The sequence below is a fragment of the Macaca fascicularis genome, chromosome 14 (assembly GCF_037993035.2).
Source record: "Macaca fascicularis isolate 582-1 chromosome 14, T2T-MFA8v1.1".
In the NCBI taxonomy this organism is placed as follows: Eukaryota; Metazoa; Chordata; class Mammalia; order Primates; family Cercopithecidae; genus Macaca; species Macaca fascicularis.
In genome coordinates this window covers 70299654-70316111 of record NC_088388.1, presented here as the reverse complement: position 1 = coordinate 70316111, position 16458 = coordinate 70299654, and the positions used below count along the sequence as shown (strand labels likewise).

Below are 16458 nucleotides of genomic sequence, written 5' to 3'. Positions count from 1 at the left end.
CACAATAGGTTGAATGTAGCTATAAGATTATATCTGTCTTCTATTAAGGCAGACATTTAAAAGATTTGCAAAAATGTAAAACAATTCTACCCTTCTTGTGATTTTTTTCAGAAAACAATTATTTTCCATAAAAATATTATTTACATTAATATGTAAGAGATTTATTATTGTTCTAAAATGAATTAATGAGAACATGGAGAGCAGTAGCAGCCTGGCTGTCATCACCATGTCTCTGAAAGGTGATTTTTTGTTTTTGGAGACAGGATCTCACTGTTGCCCAGGCTGTAGTGCAGTGGTACAATCACAGCTTACTGCAGCCTCAACATACTGCACTCAAGTGATCCTCCTACTTCAGCCTCCTGAGTAACTGGGACTACAGGCATGCACTACCATGCTCAGCTTTTATAGAGATGGGGTCTCACTATGTTGCCCAGATTTTGAACTCCTGGGCTCAAGCAATGCCTCGGCCTCCCCAAGTGCTAGGATTACAGGTAGTGAACCACTATGCCTGGTCCTGCAGGCTGATTTTGACAGCGTTGCAGAAGATGTGAGGAAGCTGAAAACAAGACCAGATGAGGAAGAACTGAAACAACTCTATGGGCTTTAGAAACAAGCTATAATTGTGGACATTAATATTGAGTGTCCAGGAATGCTAGATTTAAAAGGCAAGGCCAAATGGGAAGCACTGAATTTCCAAAATGGGACATCAAAGGACAATGTGATGAGTGCGCATATATATATATATATATTTTTTTTTTTTTTTTTTTTTTTGAGGCAGAGTCTTGCTCTGTCGCTCAGACTGGAGTGCAATGGCGTGATCTCTGCTCTCTGCAAGCTCTGCCTCCCGGGTTCAAGCGATTCTCCTGCATCAGCCTCCCAAGTAGCTGGGATTTCAGGTGCGCCTCACCATGCCTGGCTAATTTTTGTATTTGTTAGTAGAGACGGGGTTTCTCCATGTTGGTCATGCTGGTCTTGAACCCCTGACCTTGTGATGCACCCGCCTCGGCCTCCCAAAATGCTGAGATTACAGGCGTGCGCCACTGCACCCGGCCAAGTACCTATATTTCTAAGCAAAGGAGCTGATAGAAAAAGATTGAATTTAGGATAAAGCATATGAGAAAATTGTCCTTTGGAAGCCTTCTTAATGGTATCATGACCTAACATTTAGAGGTGGAAATGCACTTTTAACTCTATGTATCATCTACATTTTTCCTATTAGCATGAATTGTAATACTTAATTAGGAGTGTACTGAAACTACCTAGTTAACTAAACTGTGGTTACTTAAACTAGGTGTCTGTAAAAGTTCTTTTAGAAAAGTGTCTTATTTTTTATTTTTATAGATTTAGGGGGTACAAATGCAGTTTTGTTACATGGATATATTGTATATTGGTGAAGCCTGGGCTTTTAGTGTACCTAGTGTACCCATCACCCAAATAGGGTACATTGTACCCAAAAGGTATTTTCTTGTCCCTTACCGTCCTCCCCCACTCCCGTCAACTTTTCCAAGTCTCCACTGCCTCCAGGGACTCTCCATGTCCCCTGATACACATTGTTTGGCTTCTACTTGTAGGTGGGAATATGTGGTGTTTGATTTTCTGTTTCTCAGTTGTTTCACTTGAGATAGTGGCCTCCAGTTCCATCCACGTTGCTGCAAAAGACATGATTTCATTCTTCTTTTATGGCTGAGTAGTATTTTGTGTGTGTGTGTAAATAAATATTTTCTTTATACAATCATCCATTAGTGGACACTAAAGTTGATTCTATGTCTTGCTATTGTGAATAGTGCCGCAACATACATGAGTGGTAGCTATCTCTTTATATAATGATTTTTTATCCTTTGGCTAGCTGCCTAATTTTGATTCTTTGGGAGATTGCCATACTGTTTTCCATAGAGGTTGTACTGGTTTGCATTCCCCCAACAATGTATGAGTATTCCCTTTTCTCTGCATCCTCACTAACATCTGTTGTTTTTTGACGTTTTAGAAAAGTCTTGCTCTGGGAGTATGTATACAAAGACTTTAACAATTGTTTGTTCTTTTGGCTTATCTGTTCTACAATGAGTTTAGTGTTACTCATTTAGTGTTAATCTGTTTTGATTATTAAGAAAAAATAGAATGAATTAATAAGTAAATATAAACATTTGTGTTTTACTTTCCTTTTTTAATTCAAAATTTTTTGGAAATTTTATTTGAAATGTTCTGATTTATACCTTATGAAACATATTATCAATCTACAAAAAAATCTTACTGAGGCAGTTTGCAAAAGTTTTATGTTGCTAAATATTCATTAAGGCAATGTAGGTAATTAAATTTTAGCTTTTATTTTGAGCTTAGGGGTACAAGTATAGGTTTGCTACATAAGTAAGCTTATGACATGAGGTTTGTTGTACAGATTATTTTGTCACCCAGGTATTAATCCTAGTACCCATTAGTTATTTTTCCTCATCCTCTTCCTCCTCCCACCCTCCACCCTCTGAAAGGCCCCAATGTGTGTTGTTTCCCTCTGTGTGTCCATGTGTTCTCATCATTTAGCTCCTACTTAGAAGTGAGAACATGTGGTATTTGGTTTTCTGTTTCTGTATTAGTTTGCTGAGGATAATGGCCTCCGTCTTCATTCATGCCCCTGCAAAGGACATGATCTCGTTCTTTTTTATGGCTGCATCTGTTTTACTTTCTAATGTGGTAAATATTAAACAGTTCTTTGGAATTAAAAGATGTTACGCATATAAAAGGGTCCTGAGACCAAAAAGTTTAAAAACATATGGCTATGCTATTTTCTTTGCCTAGAACTCTTCTCTTTTTTCTCTAGAGAAATCCTACACATAGTTGTAGAGTTAATATTTAGGTATTCTTTAAAAAAAAAATTTACTGAGCATCTTGTCAATACCTGGGTTTTTGTTGCTGTTGGGGACATGGTACCAATCCCTTATGGAGATCACAGTCTGGTGGGGAAGACACATTAAACCCGGTACGATGAATGTTACCAGTGATAGCATATAAATGTTGTGGGAGTACAGGCTGCTGTCAGAGTCTCGAAAAGAACCACTTTCCCACTCACCTGGAACATATGACTGGTCAGGTTGATTGGATTATACCTCCTATATTTGATTCTTCATAGGGAAAGTGGCCGAAGTTAACAGAAGATGGGAACTGTTTACTTGCTGCTCTGGGGGTAAAGAAGGATACTACAAATGTATTAAATATCAGCCTACGCCAGGCCCTATGCTGGATGTTTTAACAAACGTGATTTCATTTTTAAAAAGTTTGTGCAGCAGATTATTACCCTTATTTTGCAAATGAGAAATTGGGGGCTCAGATAAATTAACTTGTCCAGTATCTTATGGTTTGTAATTGGTGAAGATGGGATTTTGATAGTGTTGTGACTCTTAAGTCCAGGCTTTTTCACTGTAGTTATGTGTTGCTAAATGGATGGCTCTTTGAAGGTATTTCCAGATGGTTGTGGGAAACCTTGCCAGATTGGAATGCGTAAGAGAAGGGAGGAAAGGTCTCAGGAAGAACAGAGAGACAGCTCAGGACATGCTTGGTTGAAGGAGTTATTTGTGAGTTTTGGCTGACATGGTTTTTCTGTACAGGATTCAACAGCCATAGGGGAATCAAGCTTTTGTACTCCCTAACCCTCAATCCCTTTAATCCTTCTCTGTGTCAGCTGATGCTAGCAGCAAAGGTCACCTGTCTGTCTGATCAGGTTACAAACCAGAGACTGGGTATTTGAAGCCCAAACTTCTTGGATCTTGTAGGTCTTTGGGAAAGGTGCTGGTTAATTGACCTCAGGCCAGTGGTGCAGCCTGGAGGCCCCAAACCCTAGAGTTTGGTAAACGATTTCCATTATTTTAAAATGCCTGTTAGAAGTTATGCTTTACATAGGATAAGCCTGTGTGTGGATACAGGCTAATGAAAAGATTGGATTTCTATCTTTCTTTAATTCTTTTTTTTTTTTTTTGAGATAGGGTCTCTCTCTGTTGCCCAGGCTGGAGTTCAGTGGCACAAACATGGATCACTGCAGCCTCAACCTCGTGGGCTTAAGCGATCCTCCTACCTCAGCCTCCTGAGTAGCTGGGACTACAGGTGTGCACCATGATACCTGGCTACTTTTAAGAATTTTTGTAAAGACAGGGTTTCACCATGTTGCCCAGGCTAGTCTTTAACTCCTAGGCTCAAGGGAACTCCCACCTCAGCCTCCCGAAGTGCTGGGATTACAGGTGTGAGCCACCACACCCAGCCTTGGATTTCTTCTTTTAGGTCAATCCAATATGATTTAGGTGTGCTACATATGATATTCTATAACAGAGTTCTGCAAACTATGGCCTGTGGGCCAAATCCAGTTTACTGCCTGCTTTTATAAATAAAGTTTCATTAGAACACATTCAAGTTCATTCACTTATATTTTGTCTATGGATGCTTTTGTGCTACAATGGCAGTTAAGTTGTGCAACAGAGACTATATGGCCGACAATTTCTAAGTTGTTTACTATTTGGCCCTTTACAGAAAAAATTTGCTGATACTTAATTATGATTCTTTCTGTCATGGCACTTAGCACACAGTGTTTTAATTGCCTGGCTCTCCCACTTTTGTAATTAACCTTCTGAGAGAAAAATGAGATATGATTCATATTTTTATGCCCCATGCTGATCATAGGGCCTAATATATGAAGAACATTCAATAAATGTTTAAATGGGCATATCACGGGCTGATAAAAAAGCTCTAATATTTAATTATATATGTTTTTGTTGGTGAGGTAGTTGAGAAACAATGCCTTAATCTTTGAGTGTATTCTGCTCTCTCCCTAAGTTCCCACCACCCCTTCATCCCATTCCCCAATTTAGCAGAACAAATGTAGAAAGAAATAAGTTTATGCAGAGATATTTCTTTTTGTATGCATACTGTTCATCATATTTTTTTTCTTTTATCAAACCATTGTAGACTGGGCATGGTGACCCATGCTTGTAATCCCAGCAATTTGGGAGGCCGAGGTGGGCTGATCACTTGAGGTCAGGAGTTCGAGACTGGCCTGGCCAACATGGTGAAACCCCATCTCTACTAAAAATACAAAAAATTAGCCGGGCGTGGTGGCGCATGCCTGTAATCCCAGCTACTTGGGAGGCTGAGGCAGGAGAATTGCATGAGCCCGGGGAGTGGAGGTTGCAGTGAGCAGAGATCACATCACTGCGCTACAACCTTGGCAACAGGTTGAGACTCTGTCTCAAAAAACAAAAAAACAACCAAAAAAGCCCCCATTGCTTCAGTGTTCTTCTTGCCCATATTATCACCTGTAGCTTCTAAAAGATGAAAGCAACCCAAGGCCAGCTATCTGGTCACCCTAGCAAAAAGGCAGTGGTGAAGATGGGATTTTGAAGTGCTGGCCTGGGAGTCAGCAGACTTGGGCTCTCACTGTGGCTCTTCAGCTGCCTTTGACTTTGGCACATCATTTAACATTGGTGAACTTCAATGTTCAACATACTTTTATTGAATCACATCTGGAACACTTTAAAATTTAATATTTGTACTCCTCCCTTATTTTGAAAAGGATTTGAATAACTAGCAAGAGGTAGAGAGGTGACCTGTCTGGTCTTATCACTGTCTTTGGCTGGCAGACAAGTAGATGATTAAATGGATTAGGGTATTTTAGGTCTTTGATTAGTGCCTTCTAAAAGGCGTCACAACCACAGCCTCTTCATCCTGTCCTTACTTTCTGTCCTGTGACAGCTTCTTCTATTGCCTAGGAAGTCAAGATCTATCTTCTTTGAGGGTCATCTGAAGAGTATTTTGCCAAGGAAGTAGTTGTCAAGATCCAGATCAAAAGGAAAGAGAAATTTTAGCATCTAGGAATTGGAAGAAATACTAGAAACTTCAGTCAAAATACCTTTTTCAAATAGTGACCTTGAGGCCTGGAGAAGAGAAATGTCCTCCCTAGATCACATGGTAGAGCTAAGCCTAGATTTCAGGCTCTTTCTATTGTGTGCATCATTCAGACTAGGTGTTTTCCAGGCTTGTAAGAGAGGACTAGGTGTCACAGAACAAGTTAAGGTGGCCTAGGCTCTTGTACTGGTTTTACTGCTGCGTGGACATATAATGGTAGGCAGAAGAAACCGTATCCCAGACCACCTAAGGTGTTGTATCAGATGAGCTCAGGACCTTCAGATATCTAAAAAATATTTGCCTGATGTAACTGTCTATGGGAAGGCATGAGATATGAGAGGTTTCCCCAGTCAGCCTATGGCTGACCTTATATGTATCAGCACTGACAAAATGAGCAAAAAGGAAAATTACACATTATTTGGGCAATGGGACTAATTGGCTGTTGTTCTGTTTCCAGAAAGATTATATTGATTTACATTTGTGTATTTGGCTGATTAAAAATAATAACTCAATTGAATATGTATTTCTTTGATTACTAATGAGGCCAAACTTTTTCCTGTGTTCATTGGCTATTTATGTTTTCTCTCATTTGTGAGTTACTGATTCACGTTCTTGTCTAGATCCCAGTATACTCCTAGTCCTATGCGAGACTTCCCTGCCAAGAAATTATTAGGGTGATAAAGCATTGCCCCTGTGGGGGAGCTCAGCATTTTCTTGGGGAGACAGTTAAAGGCTAGATGAAACACCTCTGTCACTGTACAAGTAGCCAGTTACGTGCCTACATGAGGAGTCAGATGCTAGAAGCTAAGGATGCTGACACAGGTGGGTGATGGGTTCTGGGTGACAGCTCTGAGTAATGTTGTCTCTTGCTTTTCTTACACAGAGTTTTGCCGAATTGACAAGCCCCTGTGTCACAGTGAGGATGAGAAACTCAGCTTCGAGGCAGTTCGTAACATCCACAAGCTGATGGACGATGATGCCAATGGTGATGTGGATGTGGAAGAAAGTGATGAGGTGAGCTCTCTCATCCTGCTGTGGCTCTCTTTTCTTCCTGTGTGAATTAGTCTTTGAAAGCTGCTTAGACAGGCTATTCCCTGTGGAGAGATGTTCTCTGCTGGCTTGTTTTTTAGGAACTCATCCCCATTGGGGAAGGTGGCTCCCAGCAGAGCAGCCCTCCAGGAGTCAGCCTGTCAGAATGTAGGCTTTATGCTGGCTGGCTACCGCCTGCTTACTGGCTAGTTGCGTAACACTGACTAAACTGTGTTGTTTGGGAGGGAGAGGGATCCCTGAGGCTGGTCTCTATGGTTTCCTTGGATCCTTATTGCAATCCTGCTATAGCTGGAGGGCATCAGTCTGTTCTCAGCCCTGTGTTGGCATGTGGGATAGAAGATAAGACACCCAGATCCTGCCCTCTGGGAGTTTATACTCTATTTGGGAAGAAGAAACAAATTGTTTTAGAAAGATCATTCTGAATTCCAGGCTGAAGTTTTTGGGAGCCAGTTGCATGGTCTAGATAGGAAGAGTTAGAGGAGTCTCTAAATGGAAAAAAGCTCTATTGTTTCATCTTTTGGCATTGTTGTACCTGTAGCTCAGCAGATCCCAGAGTGTAAGGTCATTATTTGTGAAAAGATTTAAAAGTTTCTTCATTTAAAGCTCAACATATACCAGTAGTTTGGTGAAGCTACCAAGTTATGCCAAATCTTCAATAGTGATGTAGTTGTATCATGAAGCTACCAAGTTATGCCAAATCTTCAATAGTGATGTAGTTATATCATGATGGGGGAGATAACCCTACTCTCTCTTTCCTGCCAGCCTACCTTTGAGTTTTGAGTTCAATTTTGGATCCCACATTGTCAGAAGGATTTGAAACAGTGAGGGCCTATACAGAGAGGAGTGACATGAGTGATGAAGAGTATGGAAAGTACAAAACAAAGAGGATTCAACACAATTATGTTTATTAAGCATGTATGTACCATGCACTGTGCTAGGCATGGAGATGGGACTGTAAATAAAACAGATACAGTCTGTCTTTATATAACTTAAAGTCTAGTGAAGAGACTTTAGCCTGGAGAAGAGGAGACTCAGGTAATATAATTTCTATCTTTAAATACATAAGAAGTAAAGAAATCAGACTTAAGTAATGATGATAGTAAAGTGAAAACCATGATACTAGCTATCATTGATTGAACTCTTACTTTATGCCAGTGACAGTGTTAAGCTTTTTGCATAGTTACTCTTTTAACTTCAACAGATTTATGAAGTTGGTATTATTACCAGGGTATGGAGCCTTAGGAAGGTTAAGCATTTTGTTCAGGGACACAGTGGGTATCAGTGCAGATCTGATTTCCAAGCCCATGCTCTTAAGTACTGCTGTATTGTTTCTTCTATTCTAAGAGCAGAACCAGGTCCAAAGTAAAGTGGGGAAAGTAAAAAGTAGGCATTTTCTTTTAGAATAAAGAATTGACTAACAGTGAGAGCTATCTTGCCATAGAAGAGGGTTCCTTGGTAGACAGTGAACTCCCTATCACTGAAGATGGGCAAGTAGCATACAGAACTCCACTGAATCTGGGTGTGGTGGCTCATGTCTGTAATCCCAGCACTTCGGGAGGCCAAGGCAGAAGGACAGCTTGAGGCCAAGAATTCGAGACTAGCCTGGACAACACAGCGAGACCCTGTCTCTAAAAAAAAAAAATTGGCTGGGCGTGGTGTCATACACCTGTAGTCTCAGCTACTCTGGAGGCTGAAGCTGGAGGATCGCTTGAACGTAGGAGGTTGAGGCTGTGGTGAGCTATAATCATGCCATTGCACTCCAGCCTGGGCAACAGAGCAAGACCCTGTCTCTAAAAAAAACAAAAACAAAAACAAAACACAGAATTCACTGATTGGTCAACAGAGGGGATTTGTCTGTAAGGATGAACCAGATAATGTTTAAGGAATTTAAAGGAAGAGAAAAATAGGCTTCCTGGAGAAAAAGTAAAATTTAATAGAATGGAAAGGGTTGGGCTTACTCAGTAGTGGAGAATCAGTGTGAGCAAAGCTGTAGAAGTAGTAAGAAATATAGTGGGTTGGTTTGGTTAGATAGGGACTGTGGTAGAAAACCACAGAACAAAAAGTTGGAAAGGAAAGTGGGGACCAGGCTGAGATATGTATACCTGTTGAACCAGGCAACTGTAAGTTCTTGAGCAAAGACAACGACTATGATGTAAGTGTCTGAAATTTGGTTACATCCAGAAGTGTCACTGACCTGTAAAGGATCAAAATTTTATTTGTCTATCCTGAGAATAGAGCCATGTTCCTGGGGGTGAATGAGGACTACTGACATCCTGATCACTGTCCCAGGGCCTGGCCACAAAACTGGGGAATGGACGAAGAAGGTGATATAACCCAAGATCTATAAGTTCTTGGAAATCTTTGTTATCTGCTCCTCGTTCTTTTTTTTTTTTTGTCACATTCTGCTGAGTTGCTTTGTCAATGAGGGGAGGAATAAAATGTTCTTTTTAGAGGAATGTTACCACAACAAAAAGCTCATCAGCACAAACTGTTCCGAAATAACACAAAAGCTGTTACCCTGCTCTTCCCTGCGCCAGTGGTGAGTTGTTCTTTTTCAGTATAGTTTTTGCCTTGCCTTGGTTTCCACTACTCTCCCTGCAGTCTCAGGCTTCACGTGGTTAGAGAGGCCTGCTGGTCTAGGTTTGCATGATCAATCACAAGCTAGCTTCCTGAAAGAGAAAGTACCAAAATGTGTGTGCCTAAGTCACTTTAAACATGTATAAGATAGCCTTAGAGTTCAGGATCTAACTAGAAAGTTGGGTAGATATCTCAGGGTTTAGAATATTGTGTAATGGATAGTGGGGTACCAGAAACCCTGGTTCTTTTGGCCATCAAGGACCTGAAAGTTTTTTTTTTTCATTAATAAAACTTTTATTCCACTTACATGAATTTAGTACACGTGTTCTTAACAATTATGCTTGGATTGTTCATGAGAATTTCATAAAATGTTAATCAAAGCTAGCCATCATCTCAAGTTATTTCCTTGTTAACTATTTTTACAGCACATGCATGCTAGGCAGGTATCAAAAAAAATCACGAAAGCAAAAAACCTAAAAAAAAAAAAGAAATTAAATACATGGGTTTTTCTTTTTTTGTTTTACTGCTGTGCTTGATATACATGAAGTAATGAATATCAAGCAATTCATTTTTACTGCATCTTTACTTTTACATTTGTTTTCAGGTTGCCTAAAACATTTAAATACAAATAAAATGAGTGTAGCAAAAATAATGAAAGCCAACATCAGGTAACTTTATAAATGATGGAATGTGAACTGTTTCTGCCCTTATTCAGAGTAAAATGGGTCACAACTTTGTCTAAAGGAACACTTCTGCAGCCGTAGTCAAAGGTGTGCACAGTGAGATTGAATATTCCATAGATATACAAGATGTAACATGTGATATCCATGGGATGTCTGTTTCTACCACAGCCTGTTAAGTGCTCCAAACCTTAAAGTACCTACAGTAACTACACCTGTGACTAGAACCAATGAGCCCTTTCACTCCCTACCAGGACAAACCAATGTGTAGGCAGTTTTCTTTGCTTAGACATGAAGCAGTTTTAACACTGGCCCTTGTGAAGCCACAGTGTACCAAATACTATGCCAAACATTTATAACCTTTATAAAAATTCTACATTCCCATTTTGGCCACCTCAAGATGGAAACAGATAACTTCCTGAATGTTAACTGGCTCTACTCTCCTAATATTAAACATAAAAACTACATGGGAAATATAGATATTCAAATAGAAGTAGCATAAACCTGTCATAAATCATAAACAAAAAACTCTTTGTGGGACAGCATGGATGACCAATGGTCTACTGTGTAAATTTTAGAATGAGGCAGACAAAGTTAGAAGGCTGGTTAATTTTCCCCTCATTCTCCTGCTTCAGCTTCATTTCCTTGGGTATCCGATGAAGGACCTGAGGTTTTTATAAGACATCTAAAAGCCTTGCTGATTACTCAAGAGCCTTAGTAGAAGTCTGAAGGGGTGCTCTATTGAGTCCTCATGTATTCAGCCTCCTACTAGTAACTTTTTTGCATAACTGGACTGTAACCCCAGTGCTAGATCTTTTAAAATTTTAGCCATTTCTGAAGTAAGTCTTTCTTCCTTCAGGTTATTGTGACTAGAGTGTTAACTTTTCTTTGTATGAATCAAAGCATATCTTCAAGGCCTCTTGTATTATTACCCCAGTACCTAGATTCCTACATACATTCGTACGATTACATAATTCGTACGATTATAGTTTTCTTCTTATAGTTTTATCTCTTCTTTGATTCATTCTCATTTCTTTTTTATAGACACGTTTATTCAACATCACAATCAAACTATTACATTTAGCAATCAACAGCATGAGTAAAAAAAATTATCTACACTAAAACTTTTTGTTGGCATGCTTTACATTTTCCACAGAAAAGAAACTAAAATAACCTTTTACACAATTAGTCACAAATACAGTCCTACTTTATTTTGCCTATACACATGAGTATTTGTCTAAAACATGTCTTCTTTGTAGCAGCTAGGCCCTGCCACCACTGTGCTTGGCTGAGTTCACAAATCTGTTGTAACCTGTAGCTTCCTTGTCACTTCTCTGGCTTTCTTCTCCTGCTAAGCATTTTTCTAGCAGTAATTAAAATCTTTTGCCACTGCCATAGCTACTGCTGCTACTGGAACCACCATAGCTCTCTTGGTTTTGTGTTTTGACCAGTGTAGAATCCAGAGCTTCTGCCTCCAAAGTTTCCTCCCTTCATGCATCCAAAATTTGAGGACTGCTTGTTATAATTGCCAAAATTATTGTAGCTTCCACCACCTCCAAAATTGCTTTCGCTACTACCAACAAAGCTGCTTCTGTGTCCACTGTTGTTATAGCTGTGAGAGCTGACACTGCTGCTGTAGCCACTGCCCTGATTTCCATAATCCTGCCTCCACTTCCATAGCCTCTGCTTCCTCCAGAGTAACCCCAGGGCTGCCCCTTTATAAGCACTGTTGTTACCAAATCCATTATAGCCATCCCTGTTGCCACCAGATCCACCACCACCATGGCTGCTACCAAAGTCACCACAACCACTGAAGTTTCTCCTCCATAACCAAAGTTGTCATTCCCACCAAAACCACCTCCGCGACCACCACCAGAGTTTCCAGAACCACTTTGACCTCTTTGGCTAGATGAAACACTAGCCATCTCTTGCTTTGACAGAGCATCCCTAACTTCATAGTTGTGGCCATTCACAGTATGGTATTTCTTTTTTTTTTTTTTTCTGGAGACAAGGTCTTGCTCTGTTGCCCAGGTGTGAACACAGCTCACTGCAGCCTGGACCTCCTGGGCTCAAGTGATCCTCCCATCTCAGCCTCCCGAGTAGCTGGGACTACAGGCATGCACCACTGCACTCGGCTAATTTTTATATTTTTTTGTAGAGATGAGGTCTTGCCATGCTGCCTAGGCTGGTCTTGAACTCCTGGGCAAGTGATCCCCTGCCTCGGCCTCCCAAAGTGCTAGAATCACAGGCATGAGCCACTGCACCCAGCCAGTATTCCTTTTAAAAAGATTTGTTTATTTATTTTGAGACAAAATCTCACACTGTCGGCCAGGCCGGAGTTCAGTGGTGTGAGCATGGCTCACTGTAGCCTTTACCTCCCAGGCTCAAACGATCTTCCTGTCTCAGCCTCTTGAGTGGCTGGGACTACAGGCACATGCCACCACACCCAGCTAATTTTCAAAATTTTTTAAAAAATTTAAAATGTATCTTTTTTTAAGCCCCCAACAAATATCCTTTTCATAGTTAAGTGGGCACCTGATCTTTGAGAATCTTCTCTTGATACAGCTCTTCCGTTCACCTTGTGTAGCCTTGCATTCACAGCTGCATCCACCTCCTCCACAGTGGCATATGTGACAAACCCAAAGCCCCTTGAGCACTTGGTATTTGAATCTCTCATTACCACAGTCTGTGAGTGCTCCCTGTTGCTCAGAATGGCTCATTGGACCCTCATTGGTCATTTCAAAGCTCAACTCTGATGACGAACTTCTACACCTGTTGGGACTCCTTAAGAGACTATGACTTAGACTTGATAGCAGTGGGAAGAGTGACTTTGATAATGTTTTCAGTGGCATCCATGGGCAGAAAAAGCCATTCTCGTTTCTAATTGCTGAATATACTCTGCTGTGAAATTAGACTTAGGGCAAACTGAGACTCAGTAGGCATGTCATAGAAAAATATATAATCAGGCCAGTTGTGGTGGCTCACTCCTGTAATCTGAGCACCTTGGGAGGCTGAGGCAGGAGGATTGCTTGAGCCCAGCAGTTCAAGACCAGCCTGGACAACATAGGGAGACTCTATGTCTACAAAAAAAAAAAAAAAAAAAAAAAAAAGACTTTTTAAGAGTCCTTAAAATAAAAGAAAAACATATAATCATTTGTGTAGGGGCAGCTAGTTTGGTTAGGTGCCTTCTTTGCTTGCTTCTCTTCTGGATAGCAGAGGCTATGTATCGTGGGCCTTTCAGATGTGCAAGATGGCTCTATTGGTGATGGTGCCCTTCTTGCAGAGCTGGCAGGGAGTTCTACCAGGCTGGCAGTATGAGAATTCGTGACCTGTGTTCTATTCAAACCTGTGGTGGGGTTTGCTCCATGGGCAAAAGATTTGTTGCAGTGGAATGGTACTGTTAGGTTGTGCTTAACAGTATGAGGTGGGCAGACAAGGGCCTACCTAAGACCATTGTCCCCTTGACTGGACCAGACTTTTTGAGAGCAGTGCTATTTTCTTTTCTGCAGCCTACATGGCAAATCAGGGCATTTATTCAGCCATTAAACAAATTCTTATTTAATACGTATTAAAGGCAGACACTATTTGAAGGCTAGGGATTCCACAGTGTACAAAACAGATAAGATCCCTGCTTTTATGGAACTTGCATTCTAGTGATCTATATGTCACAGGTGATTAAGTGATAAGAAAACTTTGAAATTAGGCAGAACTGTGATCAGATTATAGTAGTCTAGTGACTTTTCCTTTGGTTTTCTCAGGGTGAAGTGGTAGTTAATGATTCCTACCGTTTCAGGGTTGTTGTCAGGATTCAGTGAGAAAAGTGCTATTTAATGCTCCCAACACAAATAAAGAACTCTCAAAACTCGACGACAGAAAATAAGCCAGGCCAGGTGCCGATGACTCATGCCTGTAATCCTAACACTTTGGGAGGCCGAGGTGGGCAGATCACTGCTCTTATCTGGTTTGTCTCCATTCTCCCCAGTGCCCAACAAAGCCTGTTATAGAATATGTGCTTAATCACTGTGTTGAATGACTGACCAATATTGCTATAGCAGAATGCTATCATTCTGCTATGGGAGTCTTAGCAAGGGTGTGATCACACATTTTAGGGGATAAGGATGAGTAGGTAGCAGTATGAATCCAGGAAGCTACAAGATCTACTTACGACTTCTGTTAGTGCCTGTGGTGTCTGATGTAGAAGTATAACACAGGGTTATAAGCTTATGCTCTGGAATCATACAGACTCCATTCTGCCTCTTCCAGCTGTGGAAACTTGGGGAAGTTACATAATCCCTTTCCACCTCAGTTTCTCCATTAGAAATTGAAGTAATAATAGTGGTAGGCCTTTCATGAAGTTGTTGCGAATATTAAATGAATAATGCATATAAAGCACTTAATACAATGCCTGGCACATAGAAGCTCAATGAAAGTTTTTATGTTTATTATTATTATCATCAGAAAGAACATATATTTTGATGCAAACAAGCCTGTATTCAAAACTTGACTTTGCCATTTACTGGCTATACAACTTTAGGCAAATAACCTTACCTTTCTGAGCCTCAATTTTTTTTTTAAGCTATTTGAGGAGGGATGTTGCAGGGATATTGTGAGAAATTAATGTTTGCAAAGCTCCTAACACAATGCCTGGTATATAGGTGCTAAAACATAGGTGCTAAAGCCATGATTTTTTCTCTCTCAACATGAGGGTACAATAGTGAGGGCTGGCCTGTATAGCAAAATTCCACATCAGCTCTATCACCATCCCATGGCACCACAGCATTCAGCCATGGGAGCCACTCCCAGTGGTGTGCCTGACTTGACTAGGGCCAGGACACTGTAGGAGGTTGAGGTAGTTCTGTTTTTGCCTAAGTGGTTGATATTAAGAGGGAGGGCATGATAAAGCAGGATCACACATTTACAGGGACTACAACTTTTCTGGCAGCTCACCCAGCCTCCTACATATGCCTACATTTTTTTTTTTTTTTTTTTTTTTTGAGATGGAGTTTCGCTCTTGTTGCCCAGGATGGAGTGCAATGGTGCAATCTCAGCTCACCGCAACCTCCGCCTCCCAGGTTCAAGCGATTCTCCTTCCTCAGCCTCCTGAGTAGCTGAGATTACAGGCATGCACCACCACGCCCGGCAAAATTTTATATTTTTAGTAGAGACGGGGTTTCTCCATGTTGGTCAGGCTGGTCTCAAACTTCTGACCTCAGGTGATCTGCCCGCCTTGGCCTCCCAAAGTGCTGGGATTACCACGCCCTGCACCTGTGTACTTTTAAAAAGATCTGGCTTTTGGGCCAGGCACAGTGGCTCATGCCTGTAATCCCAGCACTTTGGGAGGTCGAGGCGGGTGGATCACTTGAGGTCGGGAGTTCGAGACCAGCCTGACCAACATGGTGAAACCCCGTCTCTACTAAAAATACAAAAATTAGCTGGGCTTGGTAGCAAGTGCCTGTAATCCCAGCTACTCGGGAGGCTGAGGCATGAGAATCACTTGAACCCCAGGGAGGCGGAGGTTGCAGTGAGCCGAGATCATGCCACTGTACTCCAGCCTGAGCGACAGAGTAGAAGTGTCATGAGAACTGTTTAGAGTTTAGTGGGGGTAGAAATAGACTTGTTTTCTATGTTTTTCATTGTCCCACCGAGAGGCATGCTAGGTCCTGGGAGGCTGTGGGAGTTCAGGAAGCTGGCATCAGGTGGAATCAGAGCTAAGGGAGCTAAACTCTGAGGGGAGCAGTCAGCAGGTTCACTTGCAATATCTAAAATGCCAGTAGGAACTTGGACTTGATAGGTAGTAGTATATAGGGAGAGAGTAGGAAGCCCAGTGCTGTGGCTAATATGGGCCAAATTAGATGAAGATAAGTAGCTGGGTTATTTATAGATGTTATTACCATAATTATTAATAATTGTATTCCCTTTCATGCTCTGGGCCTCACTTTCTTATATTCAGATAGCTGTAGACAACCCTTAAGTGTTCTGCCTCTAGTCTCTCCTGGAAAGCCCATGTCGTACATGCTGTGAGTGATCTTCCTAACCTACATTTGGGTTCCGTGTCTCCTCCTCCTTTTCCTGTTTCCTTTAACTTCCTGTACCTACCACTCCATCTCTTTAAATCTGACTTCAACCTTTCTTTTCTTTGTTTCTCATTGAAATATATTTTTTAAAGAGTTGGGGTCTCACTCTGTCATCTAGGCTGGAGTGCAGTGGCACAATCGTGGCTCACTGTAGCCTTCAGCTCCTAGGCTCAAATGATCCTCCTACCTCAGCCTCCCAA

The 16458-nt window shown here is 41.1% G+C and overlaps 1 protein-coding gene across 10 annotated transcripts in view; it reads left to right on the top strand.

The window, feature by feature from the left end:
* The window catches only part of STIM1 (stromal interaction molecule 1), a 218868-nt gene that overhangs the window by 102044 nt on the left and 100366 nt on the right, over positions 1–16458 (top strand). For 6 of the 10 annotated variants that reach the window (XM_005578991.4, XM_005578993.4, XM_005578989.4 and 3 more), the window contains exon 2: positions 6761–6891. In XM_005578991.4, coding sequence (XP_005579048.2) covers positions 6761–6891 — 131 coding nt within the window. Of the gene's footprint in view, positions 1–6760; positions 6892–16458 lie in introns of those variants that run through there. The other 4 variants (XM_074014561.1, XM_074014559.1, XM_074014560.1 and 1 more) reach the window with 1 other exon arrangement.